Source organism: Hakea prostrata, chromosome 7, assembly GCF_041222555.1.
Source record: "Hakea prostrata isolate BN-2017 chromosome 7, UWA_Hpros_2, whole genome shotgun sequence".
Taxonomy (NCBI): Eukaryota; Viridiplantae; Streptophyta; class Magnoliopsida; order Proteales; family Proteaceae; genus Hakea; species Hakea prostrata.
The window spans coordinates 53,180,523-53,202,609 of NC_142606.1; the positions used below are offsets into that span (position 1 = coordinate 53,180,523).

The 22,087-nt window shown below is 35.5% G+C and overlaps 1 protein-coding gene across 5 annotated transcripts; it reads right to left on the reverse strand.

The window, feature by feature from the left end:
• Positions 1-2,555: 2,555 nt before the first annotated feature.
• Positions 2,556-13,805, reverse strand: LOC149011370 (ABC transporter G family member 35-like). Of its 5 annotated transcripts, none has more exons than XM_089160825.1 (21): positions 13,495-13,799; positions 13,116-13,410; positions 12,867-13,026; positions 12,658-12,734; positions 12,511-12,564; positions 10,548-10,638; positions 7,978-8,279; positions 7,011-7,609; positions 6,746-6,906; positions 6,531-6,640; positions 6,203-6,356; positions 5,949-6,001; positions 5,563-5,694; positions 5,036-5,368; positions 4,658-4,948; positions 4,466-4,549; positions 4,187-4,320; positions 3,839-4,070; positions 3,540-3,707; positions 2,998-3,252; positions 2,556-2,825 (listed from the first exon to the last, which is right to left on the reverse strand). In XM_089160825.1, the coding sequence occupies exons 1-21, from the start codon at positions 13,797-13,799 to the stop codon at positions 2,556-2,558; spliced, it is 4,260 nt and encodes a 1,419-aa protein (XP_089016951.1). The 5 variants fall into 5 exon arrangements, with proteins under 5 accessions (XP_089016951.1, XP_089016949.1, XP_089016950.1 ...); XM_089160823.1 differs by having other exon boundaries at positions 3,540-3,711; positions 3,843-4,070; positions 5,563-5,738; positions 5,861-6,001; positions 13,495-13,781; XM_089160824.1 differs by having other exon boundaries at positions 5,563-5,738; positions 5,861-6,001; positions 13,495-13,781.
• Between the last annotated feature and the right edge of the window lie 8,282 nt (positions 13,806-22,087).

Below are 22,087 nucleotides of genomic sequence, written 5' to 3' on the forward strand. Positions count from 1 at the left end.
GTTTGAGTTTAGCCAAAGATGTTCTATAGCTCAACGAACTAAGCGTGCCAAGCTTCTGCGAAGGACGATAGTCTTGCGAAGATAGGGCATATCTAGGAAGACCATCCCTAATTTACTTTGAAGTGTAGAGTTATATCGGTTAGGGAAAAACATTGGGGATTCGAAATCCCAAAGATCTTCACATATTCATAGTTAACGTTTTTGCATTAATTAGTAGATTTAGATTAAATTTAGTTTTGTTGAATTCAATCTTAGTGACTTAGCCTTTTAGTTCCCCATAGTTTGACCCCGTACTTTCTGCTTGCTAGATCAGTATAGGATTTTATTTTTGATTGGTTAGCAACACGATCAATACCTAGGGCATGTCTAAAAGTGTTTGGCTAGGAAACCTTGTCATATCTAACCCCATCGGAAGGGGAATTGAGACCGAGTGACCTGTGGCAGCAATGGGTTGAAGTGGGTGCTCAAGACTGGTAACCAACCCGTGAAAGGACATGGATCACATTGTGGGGGCCATTCATTGGTAGGGTTGCATGTAGTGTACATGGACTTGTAGGCGCTTGAGATTGCGAGATGCATGAGAGGACATGAAAGCTTTCCGTTTACTATGTGTGGATGACCAATAGGGTTAAGAGTCTACGTAGCCAAGAAGGAGATGGTGACTCTAGTGGGAAAGGTACCGAAAATGATCGCAAGAAGCGAGGAATGGATGTATCTAACCCTAAGTAGATGTGACTCAGTAAATGACTTGTATTGGGTTAAGATTATTCATGTACACATGCCACTACTTAGGCCAAATGGTGATGTGAGAGAGTGTTGACCTAAACCCCAGCCAAAGATGTCCGGGAAGGTTTTAGGACCCATTTACCAAACGGAGAAACCAAGATGCTAGGAAGGCTATGGGAGAGTGATTTGAGACCCACCCAAAGGAGTATGGTGCTATGACTTAAAGCGTGTTTGCCAATAAAGACTAGCATACATATATAGAGTTAGAAGATACTTGCATATATTGTTTCATATCATTGCATTTATGATTGCCTTTGATTGTGTGTGAAGATGCTTATTGTGATTGGATATACTTGCTAAGTTCTTTTGAGCTTACCCTTCGGGGGACTTGTTTTTAGATGATTTTGCAAGTCCAAAATAGAACCCATGCCACGGTACAGAGGACTCTTCCTTATATGGTACAGCTCTGGAAGTCTCTGGAAAAGTTATGACCGGTGGGGCTGCCAGCTCACAGGTTTGGACCACTCTGATGGTTCCTATTGACGGCTGTCAGCATTGTCTTGTTCGCCGATGGGATCGTGAACTAGAAGCTGATCTAAAGTTGCAAGAACATGACCCTAAGGTGAAGAAGATGAAGACTAAAGAAGAAGAAGAGCCGATGGAAGATGTTGATTAGATTTCTCTTTTCTTCTAGACTTTTCCTTTTATTTGTAGTAGCTTAGCTTTGCTTTAGTTTTCGATCTACCTTCCACATATGTTTGTGGGGTATATTTCCGCTACCTTTGTTTGGTATCTTGTTATTTCCGCACTCTGATGTTCTTTTGTGATCCTTCTGAGATCATTTCTTAATTTTTATCATTAAATTATTAGAATACAATAATTTGTTCTTGCTTTTGATTATATTCTTTTGCTAAGTGGATATGATCGTTCCTAAACTTGATCTTTGGAGTTGTGGATCACTCCTTCGAGTATTCCAGATAGGGTACCGGCTGCTGGATGTGATATATACAGACATACTTATGTGGCTACAATCTTTTATTGTTCATATAACCATCTAGGTAGTGGGTTTAGGGATAAAAAACCAAGTCTCTCTACTTACAGGATAATCAAGTCTCTATTTCTTCACTTTCTGCATTAAAACATTTCTTAATCTATATTATGTATAGCCTGCCAGGCTTAGGAATTGTATCCTCCATGATTAGAGGTGATTTTATCTTCGAGGAATAAGTGTATGGTCAACTGTTATGGACAAAGGCACTTAAAATCCTTATGGACAGCATCTTAGATACGGCTTCACCTACTATTCAAGATCCAACTCTTCGGGCTGTTGTCATTCGATTTCATCTCAACCAACATAAAAGGTATTTATAATTTTTATTTGCAATTTCTGTTCCCATCTACAGAAATCTCTCACTCTAGTTGGGATTGATTCAATAAATATCCTGGCATGTAGAATCAGTGTAACTAATTCTCCTTTACCCATGGCTGGATTTCTCTGATGGAAGTTCTTTATTGCTTCAGCATAAATTGGAGGTACATTAACATTCAGCTTCTCTAATACAAAAGGCACAACAGTAAAGCCCTCTTCCTTGTTACAACCATTACATATACATCTATAGTTTCCAACCTCAGCTCATCCTTATTACAAAGAACAGACCCTTTGACAGAGAAACATTTCCTTTTCCTGAATAGATGAACACAAATCTGGAACAAATTGATGCCACTCTTCAATGCAGCTTTATATGTATTTACCAGAACTTTGATAGAGAACCAATCTAGATGGTTAGGCATTTAGGATGCTCTTATATCGCATATTGCACTCTATGATTCTATCTTTGTTGAAAATTCAACACCTTAATGGCGTATGCAAAAATAAATGCAAAAAAGACTGCAAAGCCAACAAGAATTCCTGCAATTGGACCCATAAAATCGGTGTCGTACCCAAAGTGTTCTTCCACATAGGTCTTAATGCTCTGTCTGTTTCCGCCAGGAACTGCAATTTCTTGCTCCAGGTCTCCATATTGTGACACTATGAGCCCATAAACAGTCCATGCTACTGGGCAAATCCAGCAATACCAGATCCACCACTTTGGAATTGACTGGAAAGTAGAGCAAAAGATCAGAAGACCAAGAAAGAGAAAAAGAACCAAAGAATAATGGTTTAAGCACTCCAGAGCTCTATAACTTGTTTAATGCAAATAAACTAAAGCTGAACAATCGTGATTTAGTTGGACATTGACATAAGCGGAACTACAGATTAAGCAGACTTACTTTTCTGGGGATATAGAAGCCAGAGAATAGGTTGAAGAAACTCATGAAAGAAGATGCCAATATTGCTGCAACTTGGTGGTTCGGAGCGATGGCCACCGCCATCATTCCGTAGTAAGTGAAGTAGAGAAAGGTGAGGAAGCTTATGAAAAAGAACCAAGAGAACTTTGTTGTTGTCCATTCAAAGCCAACCATAGCATACACAACTAGCGTGTAATATGTGCTTTGCACAAATACATATGGTATTTCAGTGACCACCTGCACAAAAGTGGATATGGTATTACTTTAGTGGTGCATCATAAAATAGCTTAAGTTAGGACATTTTGAAGGTTTGATTAGTTAACATGGCTTTAAGACTTGAGTTATGGTTGGGCTTTATTGACTAATTCGAAATTAATGTCTGTTGAGTGAAATTAAAAGGCAGAATTGCATGCCTAAGAAGCAACTTCTGGCTGTAGTTTGATTTGACAGACATGAGTCTAGACTTATTGAAGACAAAAGAATTGCACACTAATTCTTGTTACTCCATAAAACTGCTTTATCACCTGTGCAATAGCATATGGTAAGGCAGAGTACATCCCAGCAGCTCTTTCCCGGTAGAAGACAGTTCTTTCAATGGCAACAATCGGTTGTACTGTTGAGCAGTTATTAAATCCAGCAAAAAGGATTGATGAATACAAGGCTCCAATAATCACAGTTAAGTCTGCTGCACTCTCCCTGAACCATAGCCAAAAAGCAAGATTTTAGTATATTTATTCAAGTTCAGGTCAGGCATAAGGTTACGATTTATCTACTATGAACTGATGGAGCAGATGTTAGATCAAGTCCCTTAAGAATATGGCACTGACCTTTTAGAGCCAACCTTCCAGAAAATTGTCCCAATCATAAGGGCACAGGCAAAGGAGAAGATAAATCTTACAATATTGTAATCTGGGCTTCTCCAGTAAGTCCACCACTGCTTCCAAAGGCAAGATTTGAACTGCTCCCACGTTGACTGACAATATTTAGTAGGAAAATAGATATCTTTGGCTGCAGGGGCTGGGGTGCTGAGCTCCTTAACTAATGCCTTGTTCTGCCTGGCAATGAAAGCAAAGAGAAATTTATGAAAACAGGTCTGCACAATAATACTTTCCAGAATAGTTAAAATACTAGTTCTTTTCTTCCAGTTACCAGGGCAATGGTTTCTACTTACTGATACAAAGGTGATGATTTGTAATACTCAGCAAAATCAATTCCAATCCGAATTTCATTTGAGGTACTGCTTGCTTCCAGCATCCATGCCGCAGGGTTGTAGTTCTCTTTGATTCTTTGAACCCCAGGAATAGCCTGAAAAACATAAATCAGCACTAGAGAGGACAGATTACAGTTTCTCCTTGTAGCATGTTATTACTACCATTGCTACTCATAGATATACTCTTTTGGGTGCAACTGCTCTACTAAAATAACTATTACTTAAAATGATGTAGAGTACCTCAAAGTATTCAATGATCTTTTTAGAATTTTGCCCTAAAGGTCCAGCATAGATTTGTTGTCCCCCTCTTTTCATCAGTAGTAGCTGGTTCATAACACCATATTAGTATATTATTTCATCATGATTAGTGTGTTTGGGTGTGCATGCATGAATGAGGAGGGAGAGGAGGAAGAGGAGGAGAAGGTAATTGACCTCATCAAAAGCTTCAAAGAGATCAATGCTAGGCTGATGAATCGTGCAGACAATTGTTCTTCCAGTGTCAGCCGTGTTCCTTACAGTCCTCATAACAATAGCAGCTGCCCTTGCATCAAGTCCTGACGTTGGTTCATCCATAAAAATGATTGAAGGGTTAGCAACAAGCTCCACAGCAATTGTCAACCTCTTCCGTTGTTCAGTTGATAGACCAGTAATCCCTGGAAGCCCCACTATAGCATCCTTGAGATTATCAACTTCTACCAGATCCATCACTTCCTCCACAAAATTCTGAAATATTTCAGTGTAGCAGTAGTTAAGCACTTGGACGTCTACATTAAAAAACTTCAATTCTAAAAAAAAGGACTGTAACATTACCATCTTCTCCTCTTTGCTGATCTCTTTTGGGAGACGGAGAAAAGCAGAGTAAATCAGGGATTCCCTAACAGTGACTTGAGGGGAATGGATATCATTCTGTTCACAGTAACCTGATATTCTTGCAAAGGTTTCTTGCTTCTTAGGGAAACCAGAGATTCTGATATCACCTTCAATGTATCCCCCTGTCTTTCTGCCTGCAAGAACATCCATCAATGTTGTTTTTCCGGCTCCACTGGCTCCCATCAATGTCGTGAGGATGCCAGGCCTAAACACCCCTGTTGCTTCCCTAAGTAATTGGAGTCTATCTTCTGTCACCCCTTGATCCTTCATTTCCTATTAGGAATCATCTATTCAATTAAATTGTTGAATGAAAACTCAATTTTCTAGTGATATGTGAATTTGTTCCATAATGACAACTTTAATAAGTGTTGTCCATTCAGTACAATAAAGATCAGTAAAATCTATTGTAATGATCCAAGCTCCGAAGTTGAGGTTGAAGGAGAGAAACTAGAAGAAAAAGGTCTAACCTGAGGCATGTCAACATAGTAATTCACATTGTCAAAGGACATTGTGTGAGGTATGAATGGAAGAACACTTATCCTCCTGGGGGCAACCCCATTTGCTGCTTCAAGAACTGAATCAGCATTTCTGCCAAGTCTCTTAGCATTCATTTGACTATCCATTCGTTGGATTTTCATATCTCCTAACACATTCAAAGTCCATGTCAGGAACTCTCTAATCATCATATTAGTCATTTGTATCAGAGGTGTACACTTTGTTGGAAGAACTAGCCACAAAAATTGGTGCCATTGCTGCAATTCTTACTTGAGTTGTTTCCATCTGCTGCAGATAAAGATTGAGGAGTTGCTTCTTGCTTTGACTTTGTTATGATTCTTGGTTCTTCTTCTCTCACCTCCATATCACGGGCTGCTTCTTTGGATATAATTGCTTGTGGTCTTCCAATAGCTATTATTAGTTATTACAAAAAGAAAGCAACATGAGAAGTAATACCTTCAGACAAATGGTTGAACTCAAGACAGATTAAGTGGGAAAATCAGTCAGTAACTCATTGCAGATTACTTTTCAAATTCTAGCAGCCCCTATATGACAAAATTAACTAAAAAAACTGAAAATTATAATCCCCAATTATAATGAAACTGAACTTACGGTTTAAGTACATAAGTGAAAGGGTGAAGAGAAAATTGAAGAGGAATGTAAACCCTAAAAGGGCAGCTATCCCAATCCAAAACCAATTGTTCTCAGGGAAGACATCAATACTCTTCATTATGCTGATACCCAACCTTGTAACATTGTCAGATGCCTGTCATAGAATTCAAATTTAATAAGAGAAAATTTAAACTTTCCCACCAGAGTGGAAAATATAAAGACCTGGTTTTGTTTGTTGGTCACTCCTTTGAAATTTTCTGTATCATGTACCTGTAAGCTGTAACAGCCAGTCTTAGGGAGGAGCAAGGATAAATAATTATAAACATACCAATCTGTTCATCCACCTTGGAGCAAACATCTCATTCACAACAATAGCATTATAAATGTAAGACATCGGTGAAACCCAGTAGCCCCATATCCACCACTTGGGAATTTCACCTGTAACAAAGAAAGCACTACTTCTATTGATCACAAATAACAATACTAAAGAAATCGAGTTTTCATTTCAGAGCTAAAAAGAACAACTGCCATCACAGTGCTGACCTCGAGGGAGTATGAAACCACTAAGCATGAACACAATGAGAAGCATTAGTGCTCCACCTGTGTTGGCAATGGTCATAGTCCTGCACACTCCAGCTACAAACCTAAAAAGCCCCGCAGCCGTTTGTTGAATAAAAAAAACCAGCAATAACTGCTTGAAAAACCTTCAAAAGAACAAGGAAAACATAAAATCATTCACTCATGCAGGGAAATTTTATTCGTTTCTGTATGAACAAGTGAAATAGTGTAAGTAACATAATTGAATCACCTGCTAGGCTCTGGGGCGAAACCTATTGTATAGTAGGTAATGATCATCCAAGTTGCAGATTCAAACATGGAAATAGGGATTCTGATGAGAAAGTTTGGAAGGGTGAAGACCCAAGCAGGAAAGAACAAGAGGTCTCTCTGCTTGTAAAACACGGGAAGCCTTGCAATGGAGATGCTGAGCTCTGCGTAGCCATTAAACATATTGATTAACACAGCATATAAGAGTGCACCCACGTAGATAAAACCACCCTTTTCGTCGGAGGAGTGCATTTGGGTCCTGAAGAACATCGTGGCTGCAATAAAAGCTGAGATGGTGATCTGAACAGTTCTGTAGATGTAGACGACGGAGTTTCTCTTGAGAAGGAGCCATTCTTTGTTGAAGGAGGCCTTTAGAAGCTCCATTTTATGATCAGAGTACTTGTTCATCACCAATGCTGCCTCATGATTTCTGCTCTTATCGTACGGTAACCGGAGCTCGTTCTCCAGCCGTAATCCGATATGGAACTCCTTGAACCGGTCCACAAACTCATTCACTGATACGTACCGGTATGGCTCCTCCTTGTTGGCCCAATAATACTCTTGATCCTTCTTTGATATCACCTGCCACACATGCATTAAGGTTAAGAAATAGAATTGCAGGTTGTAACCACCAAAGGATTGTCTAGTTCAGATTTCTCCACCAAGTGGGTTGTTCACCCATCCCTTACACTAATAGTGGATTGACACACAGGGCGAACCCATATGTCAAGGTGGGGGATGGGAGGATGAACATTTGGGTGAGGATGATATGCACTCTTGTTGCTTAGACGGTAATGACCGGCACCTTCCCAGTAAAGAGATCATGGGTCTAATGATTCTTGTGGTATATGTAATAATTTCTACCCCTAATATTAAGTTATCAAATTCCTAAAAAAAAATTGAAATAAAATAATTAGAGGTTATATATGTACTAGAGTTGTTTCTTTTACCTCTTGAAGGAAATCAGCAGTTCCTTTTCTTTGAGGACATTGAAAACCACAACTCTCGAAGAACTGGAGGACATACTCTCGTGGGCCTTGATACACGATTTGGCCCTCTGATAGTAAGATGATGTCATCAAATAGATCAAATGTCTCAGGAGCAGGTTGCAGTAGGGATACGAGGATGGTGGTTTTTGTGAGATGGACGATTTGTTGGAAGCATTTCATCATTTGGTATGTAGTGGAGCTATCTAGGCCAGTTGATATGTCATCCATAAATAGCATCTTTGTAGGCCCTACTATCATCTCCCCTATATTAACAAAAAAAATTGTACTATAACAGGAGTGTCCAGCTGGTTAACCAACACTTATGAAGAAGATTGTTCTCAAGTTTCTAATATAAATATTCTGTTGACCAAAAAAAAAAAAAAAATGGAACCCAGAGTAGTAACTAGCAAGACCATTACAAGAAATTACACACACTTCTATATATTAGCAAAATTAATGTGCATCCTCAATTGTTGGCTCAATTACCAACTGATATTACCCTTCTACTATTGAAAATCCAATTATACTTTCCTTCAAGGGTAAACATAAAATGGTACAGTATCAGTATGGTATAGAAAATCGGTATCTAAACTCAAAACTGTATCATACTATTATCACATCCACATTTTCGTACCGATACTGTACTAATAATCTAATATGCTATGGAAAAATTGTATTAATTGGTAGGATGCCGTTTTGTATGCAAATGGTATGAAAATGGTACATAAATGTTATAAATGCAGTTTGATTTTAGTATGAAAATAATATGCACCACACCATACAAAAACAAATGCCGTTTTTAGAAACTCCTTGTCATTTTTTGAAACGGTTCGATACGATACTATTTTGAACAATCGGTTTTAATTTCATTAATATACGATTTCAGCTTTAAATTGACACACTCATCTTGACCCTACTTCTATCTTTTACAAAAATCTCATGCCAATATTCAATAATGTAGTTGCAAGAGGAAAAAACAGAAGGAAGAGAGTCAAGTTGAAGGATGAAGGATTAATTTTGTAAAACGATTCCAATATACAAGGTTAACTTGGCATTACAGAAAAATACAAAAAGAATTTCATATGCTGCATCAACTAACAAACATATGATAATGGTATTGATGTGTAAATCGTAAATTTATGCAAATTCGAGGGGGTTTATTTGTAACTCTACAAAATCCAAGAGTACAATAACAATTTAATGGAAATATAAGAGGAACTAGATTTTTAGCAGAAGGTTATTACTTTCTTCTTAGAGTAAAAATTAAGAGATTTACAAGTATCAAAATTACAGAAATAACACTAGAAGTCATCTAATATAAACAAAGAGCAAATCAGTTTAAAGGTAATTTCAGTAATATAGTGGGGAATAGAGATGCAACAGCTTTTAATATTTCACCCTCCTTATTGTGTATTAGTCTATTAATCTTAAACTCCACATCTGCCATATGCTTACTCTATTAAAAAAATTAAAATTAAGAGAAACAAATAGTTTACTAAGGAGTGTCTTATATTAATTATCTTTCCAACTAGCATAGTTTGAGTAGGGTTTATCTTAAAATCTAAGTAGTTTTAGTATATTTATTGTTTCCCATACGTGAACATGGTTGTTACGTGTATTTATTTCTCATCTGTCTTCTCCAACTCTCTATGCTAATTACCTATAGTTCCAAATTCCAACTAATTATAACTTTCGCAGGTTTATACTCACCTATCTCTCGAAAAATATATTAGGCAATGGAAACATAAATGATTCAAACGCCAAGAGAGGAAACAATAAAAGAAACCCATATATGCAAGAAGAATACTATTCCTATCAATAATGTTGTCAATAATTAAGATGCTTTAAAGGACATTATAGTCCAAATTAAATTTGAAAATATCTCAAAAAGCTGATGAAAAAAGCAAGAATAAAATGTGAACTATAAAAATATACTCACCTGTCCCCTCGAGAACATATTGGGTCATGTGAACACAAATGGTTAAAACACCAAGAGGGGAAACAACAAAAGTAACCCATGCGAGAAAATACTTTTCTTATCATGACTAGTTTTTGCTAAATTATCAATAATGTTAGCTATAATTAAAATGCTTTAAAGGGCCTTGTAGTCCTAATTAGATTGGAATATTCTCAAAAATTGATAAAGAAAGCAACAATGAAATGTGAAGTATGAACCAACTAAAACTACGTAAATAGGACCACCAAAAATTTGGCTTAATTGTGAATGACTAAAACCTTTTAGTGAAGAGGTCAACATATATATTTATATATTATTTTTTTGGACGTAAAAGACAACTTTTATTAGAGTAAAAAAGCAGCAAAGAAACATCTCCTCCCTGATTATAGAGGTATTAACAACGAATTATGGTGGTGTAGTCCACCTAAGAGAACCTGAGGCGAGAAAAATCCACAAAGAATGGAAGATGTCAGGGTTCGACTCTCACTGTAGTATATGCAATATCCCTCACCCCAAATATATATAAAATCACCAACTACAAATGCTAGGCAAGTGAATAAGAAAACCAACTTACCAGTGGTCACTCGCTTTTTTTGTCCACCAGATATTCCTTTGCGCATTTGATCTCCAACGATTGTGTCTCGACATATGTCAAGCCCTAATATCTGTTCCAAGTATAACATATTAGGAATGCTTTGGAGTAAGGGTTTTTTTTAAATATATTATAGGTTGGTAGACCTCAGTGCATTTGAATCCAAATTTTCTCACACCTTCTATCAAACATTTAGGAAGGGAGTCACTTTTGAATAATTATAAGATAGACTAGAGGTGGGCCTCCCCTTAAATATGTTTTAGGGAGATTTGAGGTGAGCAAAATCCTTTACTCTCCATTTTATAAGCACAGGGAACAGAGATGAGAACAATGAAGGAAACAATGGCGCGACACATCATAAAAGAATTGGGCAAGGCAAAGGACATGGGCATAATTATTAAAGAAATTTGGTGGTGCAAAGAAGAATTCCAAGCCAACAACAATACATGGCCCTTGAATTTGATTCATCCAATGACCAAACTTTTTAAAAGCACAAAGAACATAATAATTTATAATATCCGATCTCACCCTCTAAAACAATGGTTGTTAGAACTAACCCCACCTCATTTTGAAGAGAGAGACATAAACCTCTCCAACCTAAAATGTAATTGTAATAACTCCCACCAGTGAATGAATCTTTCTTTTATTATCAAAAAGAAAAAAGAAAAATAAATCCTTTACCCTCATGAGTTGAGAGACCTAACTTATTATCCTGGTTAACATGTTACTTATTAAGGTAAAATTATCAAATAATAATTAAATGCTAAAAATACATGGGAATAAAAGGGCATAGTACTGGTTATTAGAGGAAATAAATATTTCCATGGAAATATATATATATATATATATATATATATATAAATATATTTAGCTGATATAGATGTCAAAGTGTACTCATCAATTAACTCTTTCATGTATGGAAGGGCTTTCATCAACCCAATTAATAAATTTTTACCAAAAATAAAACCGAATTAATAAATATCAAAATGGGCCAATGGCTGGAAAATAATGCTATCTCATCCATTCGGCCTCATTATTTTTATGTGAAAGATCATACCTTTTCCCAAAACTTGATTTTTACCATGGGACCCTTTCCAGAATGGACAATTCTAAAAGGACCCACTGTTTTTGGGTAATAAAAGATGACCCGTTTGGTTAAAAAAAGAAAAGGGTCTCATTTAATTTTCTTCAATAGAAACTTGTTCAAATTTGAATTTCTTGAAAAGTAAAATGAAAACAAATTCACTATTCCCTCATCAAAGTAAGTCATCAAACATAAAAAAATTATCCCTAAGTTTTCTGTTTTTGGGAGGTAAATGTCTCTAAAATTTGGGCTTCACATGAATTGTTGAGTAAAATTTTTCAATATTCGATATCAAGTTTGATCTCATACCAAAGGGTTAGAGAAGTGTCTTTTTTTCACACCCCTCCACTATACATTTAGGAAGAATGTTATTTTTTGAATACTGATAAAGTGTACTTGAATAGACCCTTTTAATTATATGAATGAAAAGGGCTAGAATAATATAATCCTTTGCGTAGCTACAAAGATTATTAAGTAAGTAACAGAAAATTAAATACAAATATGTCAAAATAATAGTGTTGATGTGATTCGACCAATCAAATCGTTTCCTTATCTTATATAAAAAAAATTAATTTATTATTATGCTAAAACAAAACTACATAATTTAGTGTCCATGCATTAGGTGGAGTTCAATTAATTTATTATATATATATCAAATCCTTTAGCCTATCTAAAGTTAGATTAACTCAATTTAATTTTAATACAATTAATTAAACCTCCAAATTTTATTTTGTAGAAGTCTTCAGCATTGAGTTCATCCATTTGATTCATGACATACGTTTTTATCTTTTCTTGATAAAAGAAAATAGAAATAAAATACAACTATGTGAAGGCAAAAACAATACACAGTTTCTCACATACCTTAAGAATATAGTCTGTAATTAAACTGCTCTCCATTCCCTCCACTGCAGTTGCCTGTAAAAACAATTTCAAAATTAAAAAAAAAAAAAAAAATTATAAATTTGTAAAATTCATAAAAATAATGAAAGGGAAGGATATATTAATTACTTTCATGAAAAAGTCCACTTCAGCCTCAGGGTGTATGCCTGCAGCCTTCTCTCTCCTTTCTAGCTCAGTCAGGAGATCTGTTATAGAATGATCAGTTCTAACTTTTCTTCCTTTTTTTTTTGGTAAACAGTTCTAACTTTTCTTAGTCATACAAGAATAAAGATTAATGGATATAAAAAATATTAATTAGAAAATTTTGATTTAATTACCATATCTTGATCCAACTCCTTGACATCTTGCTGAGAAATCTAATGTTTCTTTAACAGTTAATTCTGCCGTGTGAACATCATTCTGGCTGATGTAGGCAGAGGTCTTCTGTGGTACAAATTCATTAAGTTTGTACCCATTATATGTGATTTCTCCCTTCACCTGAAAACCCAGATAAGAGAATTATCAGTTCAGATGCTCTAGCTAGAATGTTTAATGATGTTTTGGCTTAATTTACCCTCTTCTTCTACCTTCAAGCTTGGGTCTGACTTCCCTGCGAGTGCAAGCAATAGAGAGGTCTTCCCTGAGGAAGGAGGTCCTAAAAGAAGTGCCATTCTTGAAGGCTTAACAATGCCTGAAACATCCTTTAAAATGGTGAGTTTTGTTGTTTTGGCAAGCTTGATTCCTAGTAATCCAAGAGCTGACTCTGCAAGATTTCTAGCAGCATTTGGAAGTGTAGGAAGAGATCTACTGCCAATGTAGCAATCTGCATCCACTGTCAAGTGTTCAAATCTCACTTCTACTGTTGGAAGTTGGATCCCAACCCTGTAACCACAATCATTAAAAATAGTTCATTAGTTCATCTAAGAAACAGATGAAGCTTTCAAGTCTTTCAGAGGAAATTATAACCTGTCAATTCGGTTCTTAAGCTTGCTTAAGAACTTCTCATTATCTTCTTCTGCAACCTTAAAGACCCTCTCAATGAAGTCTTGGCGATCATTCATGTCAAGCTTCCTTACATCGACTTCCCTATGGATCTGATCGTTCTCCAGAAAAGACTTCATGATGGTTGTTCTGAGGCGATCATAGGTTGGCAGTTTGTCCAGAGCAGCCCATCTGAGAGCTTCTTCATCATCATCGACATGATCACTCTTCCTTGACCTTGTGAACAAATCTTCCATTCCCCAACTGCTTTTGCTAATGCTCCTTCTCATATTCCGGCTCAAGTCAACACTTGCTTGACTGCGAGAACCAGATGCATGTCCTGCTCCAGTCTTCATGTTCTTCTTCTACAGATCAGAGGAGAAATGCAAACTGAAGTGGGGAAAGAATTTATTGGTGTTTTGTGAATTTGGGGGGGGGGGGGGGGGGGGCGGCTTGGGAGTTATTAATGTAAGCTGCAAGCTTTATAGATCTGAGACATCTGTGTTACGAAAGAAATTCCTTAGAATGTAAAATTCTCTTATTAACTAATGTGTCGTAAATGACCACAATTTATATAATACAAGAATGGGTTATCTACCATATGTACAATTAATACAATTGCTATATATGGCATGTACAATAAATTTTTTATCTATGATATGAATAATAAATATAAGGTGTAAGAGTAAGGAAGACAAGATGGATGGATGATGATGAGATTTTGAATTTCATCCAACTAGGTATGTGTAATATTCCCCTTCAAGTTGGTGCGTGTCAATTTCGGACGCCCAACTCGCCAAGTAGGTCCATAAAATGATCTCGAGATAATGTTTTGGTGAACAAATCCGCCACTTGAGTTCTAGTGTGAATCTTGGTATGACGAATGAGACCAGTTAATTTGGAATTTCTCACAAACAAGATGACAGTCGATCTCGATATATTTAGTGCGCTGGTGAAAAACTGGATTTGATGTAATGTGTAATGTGACTTAACAGTCACAATATAATGGGGGTTCACCTCAAGGTCAATGGTATGACGAATGAGACCAGTTAATTTGGAATTTCTCACGAACAAGATGACAGTCGATCTTGATATATTTAGTGTGGTGAAAAACTGGATTTGATGTAATGTGTAATGTGACTTAACAGTCACAATATAATGGGGGTTCACCTCAAGGTCAATCTCTTGTAGTGTGGTTAATCATTTAACTCCGCATGTTGTACTAGCCATAGCATGGTATTCGGCTTCAGCAAAAGAATGAGATACCATATGTTGTTTATTTGCCATCCATGATATTGGGCTGTTCCCTAAAAAAAATGTAATATCCTATGGTGGATCTTCTAATTACCGGACAACTTGTCCAATCTAAATTGCAATATGCACAAAGACAAAGTGTATCTAGGCAGGAAAGTAGATAACAGAGGGATTAACAACGAATTCTAGTGGTGTAGTTCACCAAACTTTTAAAAGCCAAAGTCTAAGAGAACCTGAGGCGAGAAAATCCACAAATAATGGAAGAAGTTAGGGTTCGACTCTCACTAGTAGTATATAAAATATCCCTCACCCCAAATATATATAAAATCGTCAACTACAAAATGCTAGGCAAGTGGATAAGAAAAACCAACTTACCAGTGGTCACTCGCTTTTTTTGTCCACCAGGTATTCTTCTACACATTTGATAACAATTGTGTCTCAACATATGTCAAGCCCTAATGTTTGTTCCAAGTATAACATATTAGGAATGCTTTGGCCTAAGGATTTTTTGCTTTTTAATATATTATAGATAGGTACATCTCAGTGCCTCTGAATCCAAATTTTCTCATACCTTCTATCAAACATTTAGGAGGGGAGTCACTTTTGAATAATGATAAGGTAGACTAGAAATGAGCCTCCCTCTTAAATATGTTTTAGGAAGATTTGTAGTGAGCAAAATTCTTTACCCTCATGAGTAGAGGGACTCAACTTATCATCCCTTGTTAACATGTTACCTATAAGGTAAAATTATCAAATAATAAAACAAATGGTAAAAATACATAGGAGAAGGGCATAGTACTAGTTATTAGAGGAACAATAAATATATATATAAACAAGCTTTTTTAGCTGATATGATGTCAAAGTGTTCTCAATTAACTCTTACATGTACATGTAGGGAAGGGCTTTCATCAACCACCAAAAACAAAACCGAATTAAATACCAAAATGGGCAAATTCAGTATTCCCAAAATTTGTTTTCTTCGATAGGACCCTTTCCAAAACTAAAGCTCAAAAAGACCCACTTTTTTGGATAATAAGAGATGGCCCGTTTGGTTAAAAAAAGAAAAGGGTCTCATTTAATTTTCTTAAATAAAAACTTGTTCAAATTTGAATTTCTTAAAAAGTAAAATGGAAGCAAATTCACCATACCTTTGTCAAGGTAAGTCATCAACCATAAAAAATTGTCCCTAAATTTTTTCTTTTTTTTTTTTTGGGGGGGGGGGGGGGGTAAATATCTCTAAAAGTTGGGCCTCACATTGATCAATGAGAAAAATTTTTGAACACTCAGCATCAAGTCGGATCTTATACCATAAGGTTAGAGAATTGTCTTTTTCTCAAATCCCTCCACTATACATTTAGGAAGAATGTTCACTTTTGAATAATAACAAGGTATACTAGAGATGAACCCCTCTTAAATATGTGGTTGAAAAAGACTAGAAGAGTTCAATCCTTTGCATAGAAAGATTATTAAGTAATAGAAAATCAAAATGAATTTTGAATAAATAGTTTATCGTGATGATATGTCAAAAATAATAGCATTGATGTGATTTGACAAATCAAATCCTTTCCGCTGTTTTTATCATATTTTTTTAATTTATTTTTTTGTAAAACAAAACTACCTAATTTAATGTCCATGCATTAGGAGGAGATCAATATATATATACTACCTAGAAATGCAAATGCAAGTTGCTTTTTGTGCAAATCATGGATCCATAAGAAAAGGTAATTGAATGCAAATTTTTTTTTTTTAAATTTTTTGTTAAATGATATATTTTAATTATAACTAAAATTGTAATAATCCACTTGTAATAGATAAGAAGTTTATCTAAAATTGTTGACCTGAAATAAGTTGGAGAACTTTAAAGTTGCAAGGCTTTACCTCATAAACAAAGTCTATCTAAATTTGAAGATAACTGAATGACACATGAAGATGATAGGGTAGTGAATACACTTTTTCCTAAACCATAAATTTTGGCTTAATAAACCAAAAGTAACCCACTAAAATGTGAGAATAATAAAACAAATAAATCTACTTAAAACAATATATTAAAATAAAGTTTGATATAGAAGTATTCCATACGTTTCAAAATTAAGTAAAACTCTTATTTTTATTTTTCTCCACTTTGTCGTTGACCTCCAAATACCCATGGTAACTATTTCTAACATAGGCCTCTACCATTTTAATAAGTGTTTTGCATTATAGCTTAGCTCAGTATTTCTCTACCACTCGCAAGCTGACTAATCTTTCATCTTACTATATTAGGTAATAAATAACACAGATCAGAGAATTAAGAAAGCAACTACCCGATTATAAATAATAGCGGATCAAGCCTGCCACCATATTTCTTCTCAATTGCTTTGGAAGGTCTAGGCCTTTTCCTATCTTGTCTCTTCCTCCAGCCTTGTGATAATTTGCTACAACCTATTAGTGATAGTCCTGTGTTTAGCATGTATAACCTTCTATTTGTCTTGCAATTGTTGAAGATTTCAAAATAACATTTTCCACTGAATTGGGTACCATGTTCATCCATGCTCTGATACTACTTAATGTAGTTCTAGATGGGTTGGAGATCATCTACATGTCAAATTTTTGGATCTGCTATGAACAGGTAGGTTCGGTGTCTAAGTGGGGTTTCTTGTCAAAATTATGGTTGGATTTGATAGGGTTATGATTTGATGACTTAGTTGCGTCAAGTGGATATAGAGGAGTCTATAAATGAAGGTACAATGAGGTTTTAATGGAGGAACATTGCTGGAATTGAGTTATTGGCAAATTGGGGTTTTGATTTTGGGTTTCACAAAGGAGAATATGGGTGAGTCTAGAGTTTAGAGTTGATGTATGTGGTAAAGATCTATATAACATTTCCTAGTGGGTGTGACAGGAATTAGGTCGAAGTTAGGTGTTAGATGATTAAGTGAAGATAAGCTCAACTAATGTTAGGTTCTCAAATATTCTCACCTCCAAAAATAATTTTATTAAGAAATCTCACATAAATTATGACAGTTAACACCCAAGGGGGTATGCAAAAGGTGTCTCTTAATTTGTGTTTGCTTGTGTCTAAAAATTCTACACAAGTGCAATCAAGTAGTAAATAGTAAGTAAAGTATCGATCCCACGAAGAATTTTATCTTTAAATCTTAATGTAAAAGGAAGACTAATTTAAACAAGATTGACAGAATTACTTTGTAATTAATGAACTAAATAAATGAAGACTGGTGAATTAAACAAGAGGTCCTAAATTGGAGAGCATGCAATATAAAGAATTATAATAAGTGGTATGAATGTTAGGAATCAATTTCCCCTCCCCTGAATTTGGGTTATGAATGCTACAACAAAGCTGCAGCACAAGGCATATCAATGAACCTAGAATAAAATTGCACACGGGTATCTTTCAATCCACATAAGCATTAATATCATAATTCAAAACCATCATATTCTTATGGAGAATTGAACTGAGGATGCGAATTACGCCTGAGTTCCAATAGTGATTATGTGAGGCAGGTGAATATTCCGACTCTACTCACTAATTAGCTAAACCCACATAAGGATCAAACTAACTCACATTACTAAACATTGATTTATCTCCAATTGACTTTCCAATTAACTAAAACCAAAACATTCACTTAAGGATGGTCAATTGATAAACGAAATTACTCAAAAACATGCATGCTGACTACATTGATAATAAACTGTGCTACAACATAGCTATAACAAATTGAATAATTACAGCTTAAATCATAGGTTTGGGTACTCTTATCATCCCAACTAAATAAGATACTAGCTCATATTAAGGTTCAATTACAGAGAAATAAATGCAACCATTAAAAGAGTTAAGCTAGAATATAGAGAAGTAGGAAATATAAAACCAAATAGAGAACTAGGAGAATGCTTCCACAATGCTCCATCTCCCTATCTCCAGTAGTTTTTCCTCTTGCACGAGCTCCTTCTCCGTGTCTGGTTCTATTCTTTTGCTTTTGGTGGCTCTTCCTTCTCTTTACTTCCCCCAAATTTTTCCAAAGTGATAGGGTAAAAATTGTTTGTAAGATTGTTACTTTTTCTTCTGAGATCAGCAGCTAAGATCCTTCATGTAGTGACATGAGGAATATCTAATTAGTTAACCCTATTTGGTGATTTCACTAAAGAATGTCACGTGTGTCCAATCTAGGAAAATCATGCTACCGCAATGCTGTAATATCTCTACAGCAAACAAAGAAGACTTGTTCTTTGTTCATCTTTTATGCCTCATGTCATTTATTCATCCATTATAGTTCTTTTCCTACAATGCCAAGAAAAAGAGGATTGATCAATTCCATCAATTAATTCAAGGAAAATTTATGCATAAATGACATAGAAGACCTTTATAAGATTTTAAACTTTAAGATTCACTAAACTACAATTAATTGAGTACTGATGCGTCCAAAATCTGCTCAGCCCTTAGATCTCCGATGGATGACCTGCAAAACAATCTTTAGATGTGGCCCGACCGCTGGGGTCACGAGTCCACCTCCGAAGGCTAAGTCAGTTGATGAACTGATTATAAACGGCTTTGCTTGAGCACAGAGCAAAAGTATGAATACAAATATTGAGAATACGATTCAGATACCTCTCTTGTATGTAGGTCATGTCTTATATAGTGTTTACTTTCGAATCTCCTTCATTGGATTTACTCGAGCCTTCTTCGGGTGGCCGTCCAATCTTAACAATTAGACCCGTTGCTAATAGATCCGTTCACGGTAGGATAATGGATAACTTCACGATCATAGCGTGGTAGTTATCTAAATAAACACGACCATTTGCTCCCGCAGGTGCACTAATCGTCTACTTAACGATTCGTCCACTCCGATTATCACGGATTCGGGCGTGCTTGTTGACTGAGTCAGTTTACTTCCTCAGCAAGTTATCTTTTAAACCCTTGATCGTGTCGCTAACCAATCAAAAATAAAATCCTATACTAATCTAGCAAGCAGAAAGTACGGAGTCGAACTATGGGGAACTAAAAGGCTAAGTTACTAAGATTGAATTCAACAAAACTAATTTAAACTAAATCTATTAATTAATGCAAAAACTTAACTATGAATATGTGAAGATCTTTGGGATTTCGAATCCCCAATGCTTTTCCCTAACCGATATACTCTACACTTCAAAGTAAATTAAGGATGGTCTTCCTAGATATGCCCTATCTTTGCAAGACTATCGTCCTTCGCGGAAGCTTGGCACGCTTAGTTCGCTGAGCTATAGAACATCTTTGGCCAAACTCAAACACAATCAACTAGAAGAGATAGAACAATCAAATTAATGAAATAAGCATGGTTCATCTACATCCCTAAGAAAAGGAACTAGCTACTCATTATTACAAAGTTCATAAGAAAAATAAAGATGAAACATAGGGAGAGAGAGAGAGAGAGAGAGAGAGAGAGATAGAGAGATGTGGTCTTCTTCTTCAGCAATGAGAGATGAGAGCCGCATTCGCCGTCTTCCTCTTCTTCTCTGTGGCTGGCTTCTTTTTTATATCTCCCACACACAATGAATCCCTCTCTTTACCCGTATATTCGACCTTTATTCGTTCAGATTTTGGAAAAACTCAAAACTAAAAAGTTGTAGATATTTTCAATATCGTTCTATAGCATCTTGAATCACCGAAATACAAGATCATACGAGAGAGATATGCCAAAAATACTGAAGGTAGGTCTGTTTACCCAATTTTTAGATTTATTACCAATTTTGTTCCTTAGACCTCCACCTGTTTCCAATTTGGCTAAGATCTCACTTTTCATGATTTTTTGGGCAGCAAGATTGAATGCCATGATTTAAATCCACCAATATCTAATATATTTGCTAACTTTACTTCATATTATCTCTAATATCCAAAATCACCTTATTCCTGAAAAATACACAAAAACACTCAATTAGCTCTCTTTAATTAATAAGTATGGGGAATTAAATCAAATAAATAATGGTAAATGCATGCTTATCACCCGACCCACACGGATGCGAGTCGTTTCATTTCTTCCTGACCAGGGTCGAGGGTCGAACAAAGGGCGGACCCGGTTCGATTATTATTTCTCACGTATCAAGTACTAACACTAAAAAAAAAAAAAAAAACATTTTTAAATCAAGCTATAAAAATTATAAAGTCACTAGAATTAACTCTATTTCATAGAGTTATCAATTTATCATGTAGCTAATGCTGTCAGAATATGAAGAATATTTGGAAGCAACTTCCCTTATAAACCTTGGACATAATATTTTTTGTTATTAGCCTGAAATGGGGAGTATATAATAAGGAATTACCAAATAATAATAATAATAAATAAGCACTTTGGGAGAGAACAAAAATAAATTAGAAACCTTAAAAGTGATATTAGCTTATTTAGGTAAATTACATTGATATGGACTAAATAATTTAAGTCAACATAGTGAAGAATTTTTTTCACTTATGAATTAGCATTTCTCTGATATTTTGATGTTCATTAAAGAATGACTTAGTATCAACTCATGTATAGTGTTTATCATGCAAGGTTGTATAATCCGTTTACCTAAATATTCTCGGGTGCCAACTACCGACCAAATGCACCAACTTCCTCCTTTATGTTGGCTTTAGACTAACAACAGAAATTACATAGTTAATATCATCTTATGAAAATACTTTTAAAAGAAATCATCTTTTTTGTTCCACACTTGTTGGAAAATTGCCTCTCTGCTTGGTAGTTTACTTGTGTAGAATCATATGACATAGAGTTCACCCTTAAATTTATTCTTTCAATCAAGGGGGAAACAAGGCAGCATGCATGGAGGTTAAAGATACAATATTTTGCTTATAGCTAAGTTTAATTTCTTCTAGTGAAGATGTTGTTAGATACTTAAGGATCGAGATAAAATCCCTATATCAAACGGAAAACAACGAAAATTAATCAAACTATATCACTCGTTTCGTTATTCATAAGATTGTAGCACTCATAATGTTCAATTTAAAACAATTTATTCTCTATGAAAATTTTCAAAATTTCTTAAGAATTCCCAAATCCGAGAATTTGATGCTTTTTGGATATTCTCTTCTCTACTAAGTGAACCTCATGACTTGAACCCTATTCTACTCATTTGGACTCCTGAGAATGAGGGGAGAGCTTCCCAAGACATTCTCTTGGTAATCGTGAAGGAATATTGCATCAATCATTGCCTTGCCTCTCATCCTTAAAATCATCTCTAAGGTGTGATTTCTCTCTCTTGCACTCTATTCTACTCTAATCCCTTCTCTTACTTGCTGTTGTAACCATAAAGTTGGTGCTGCAACCTTGCAACCACCACTTCATGTGTTCATTCTTTG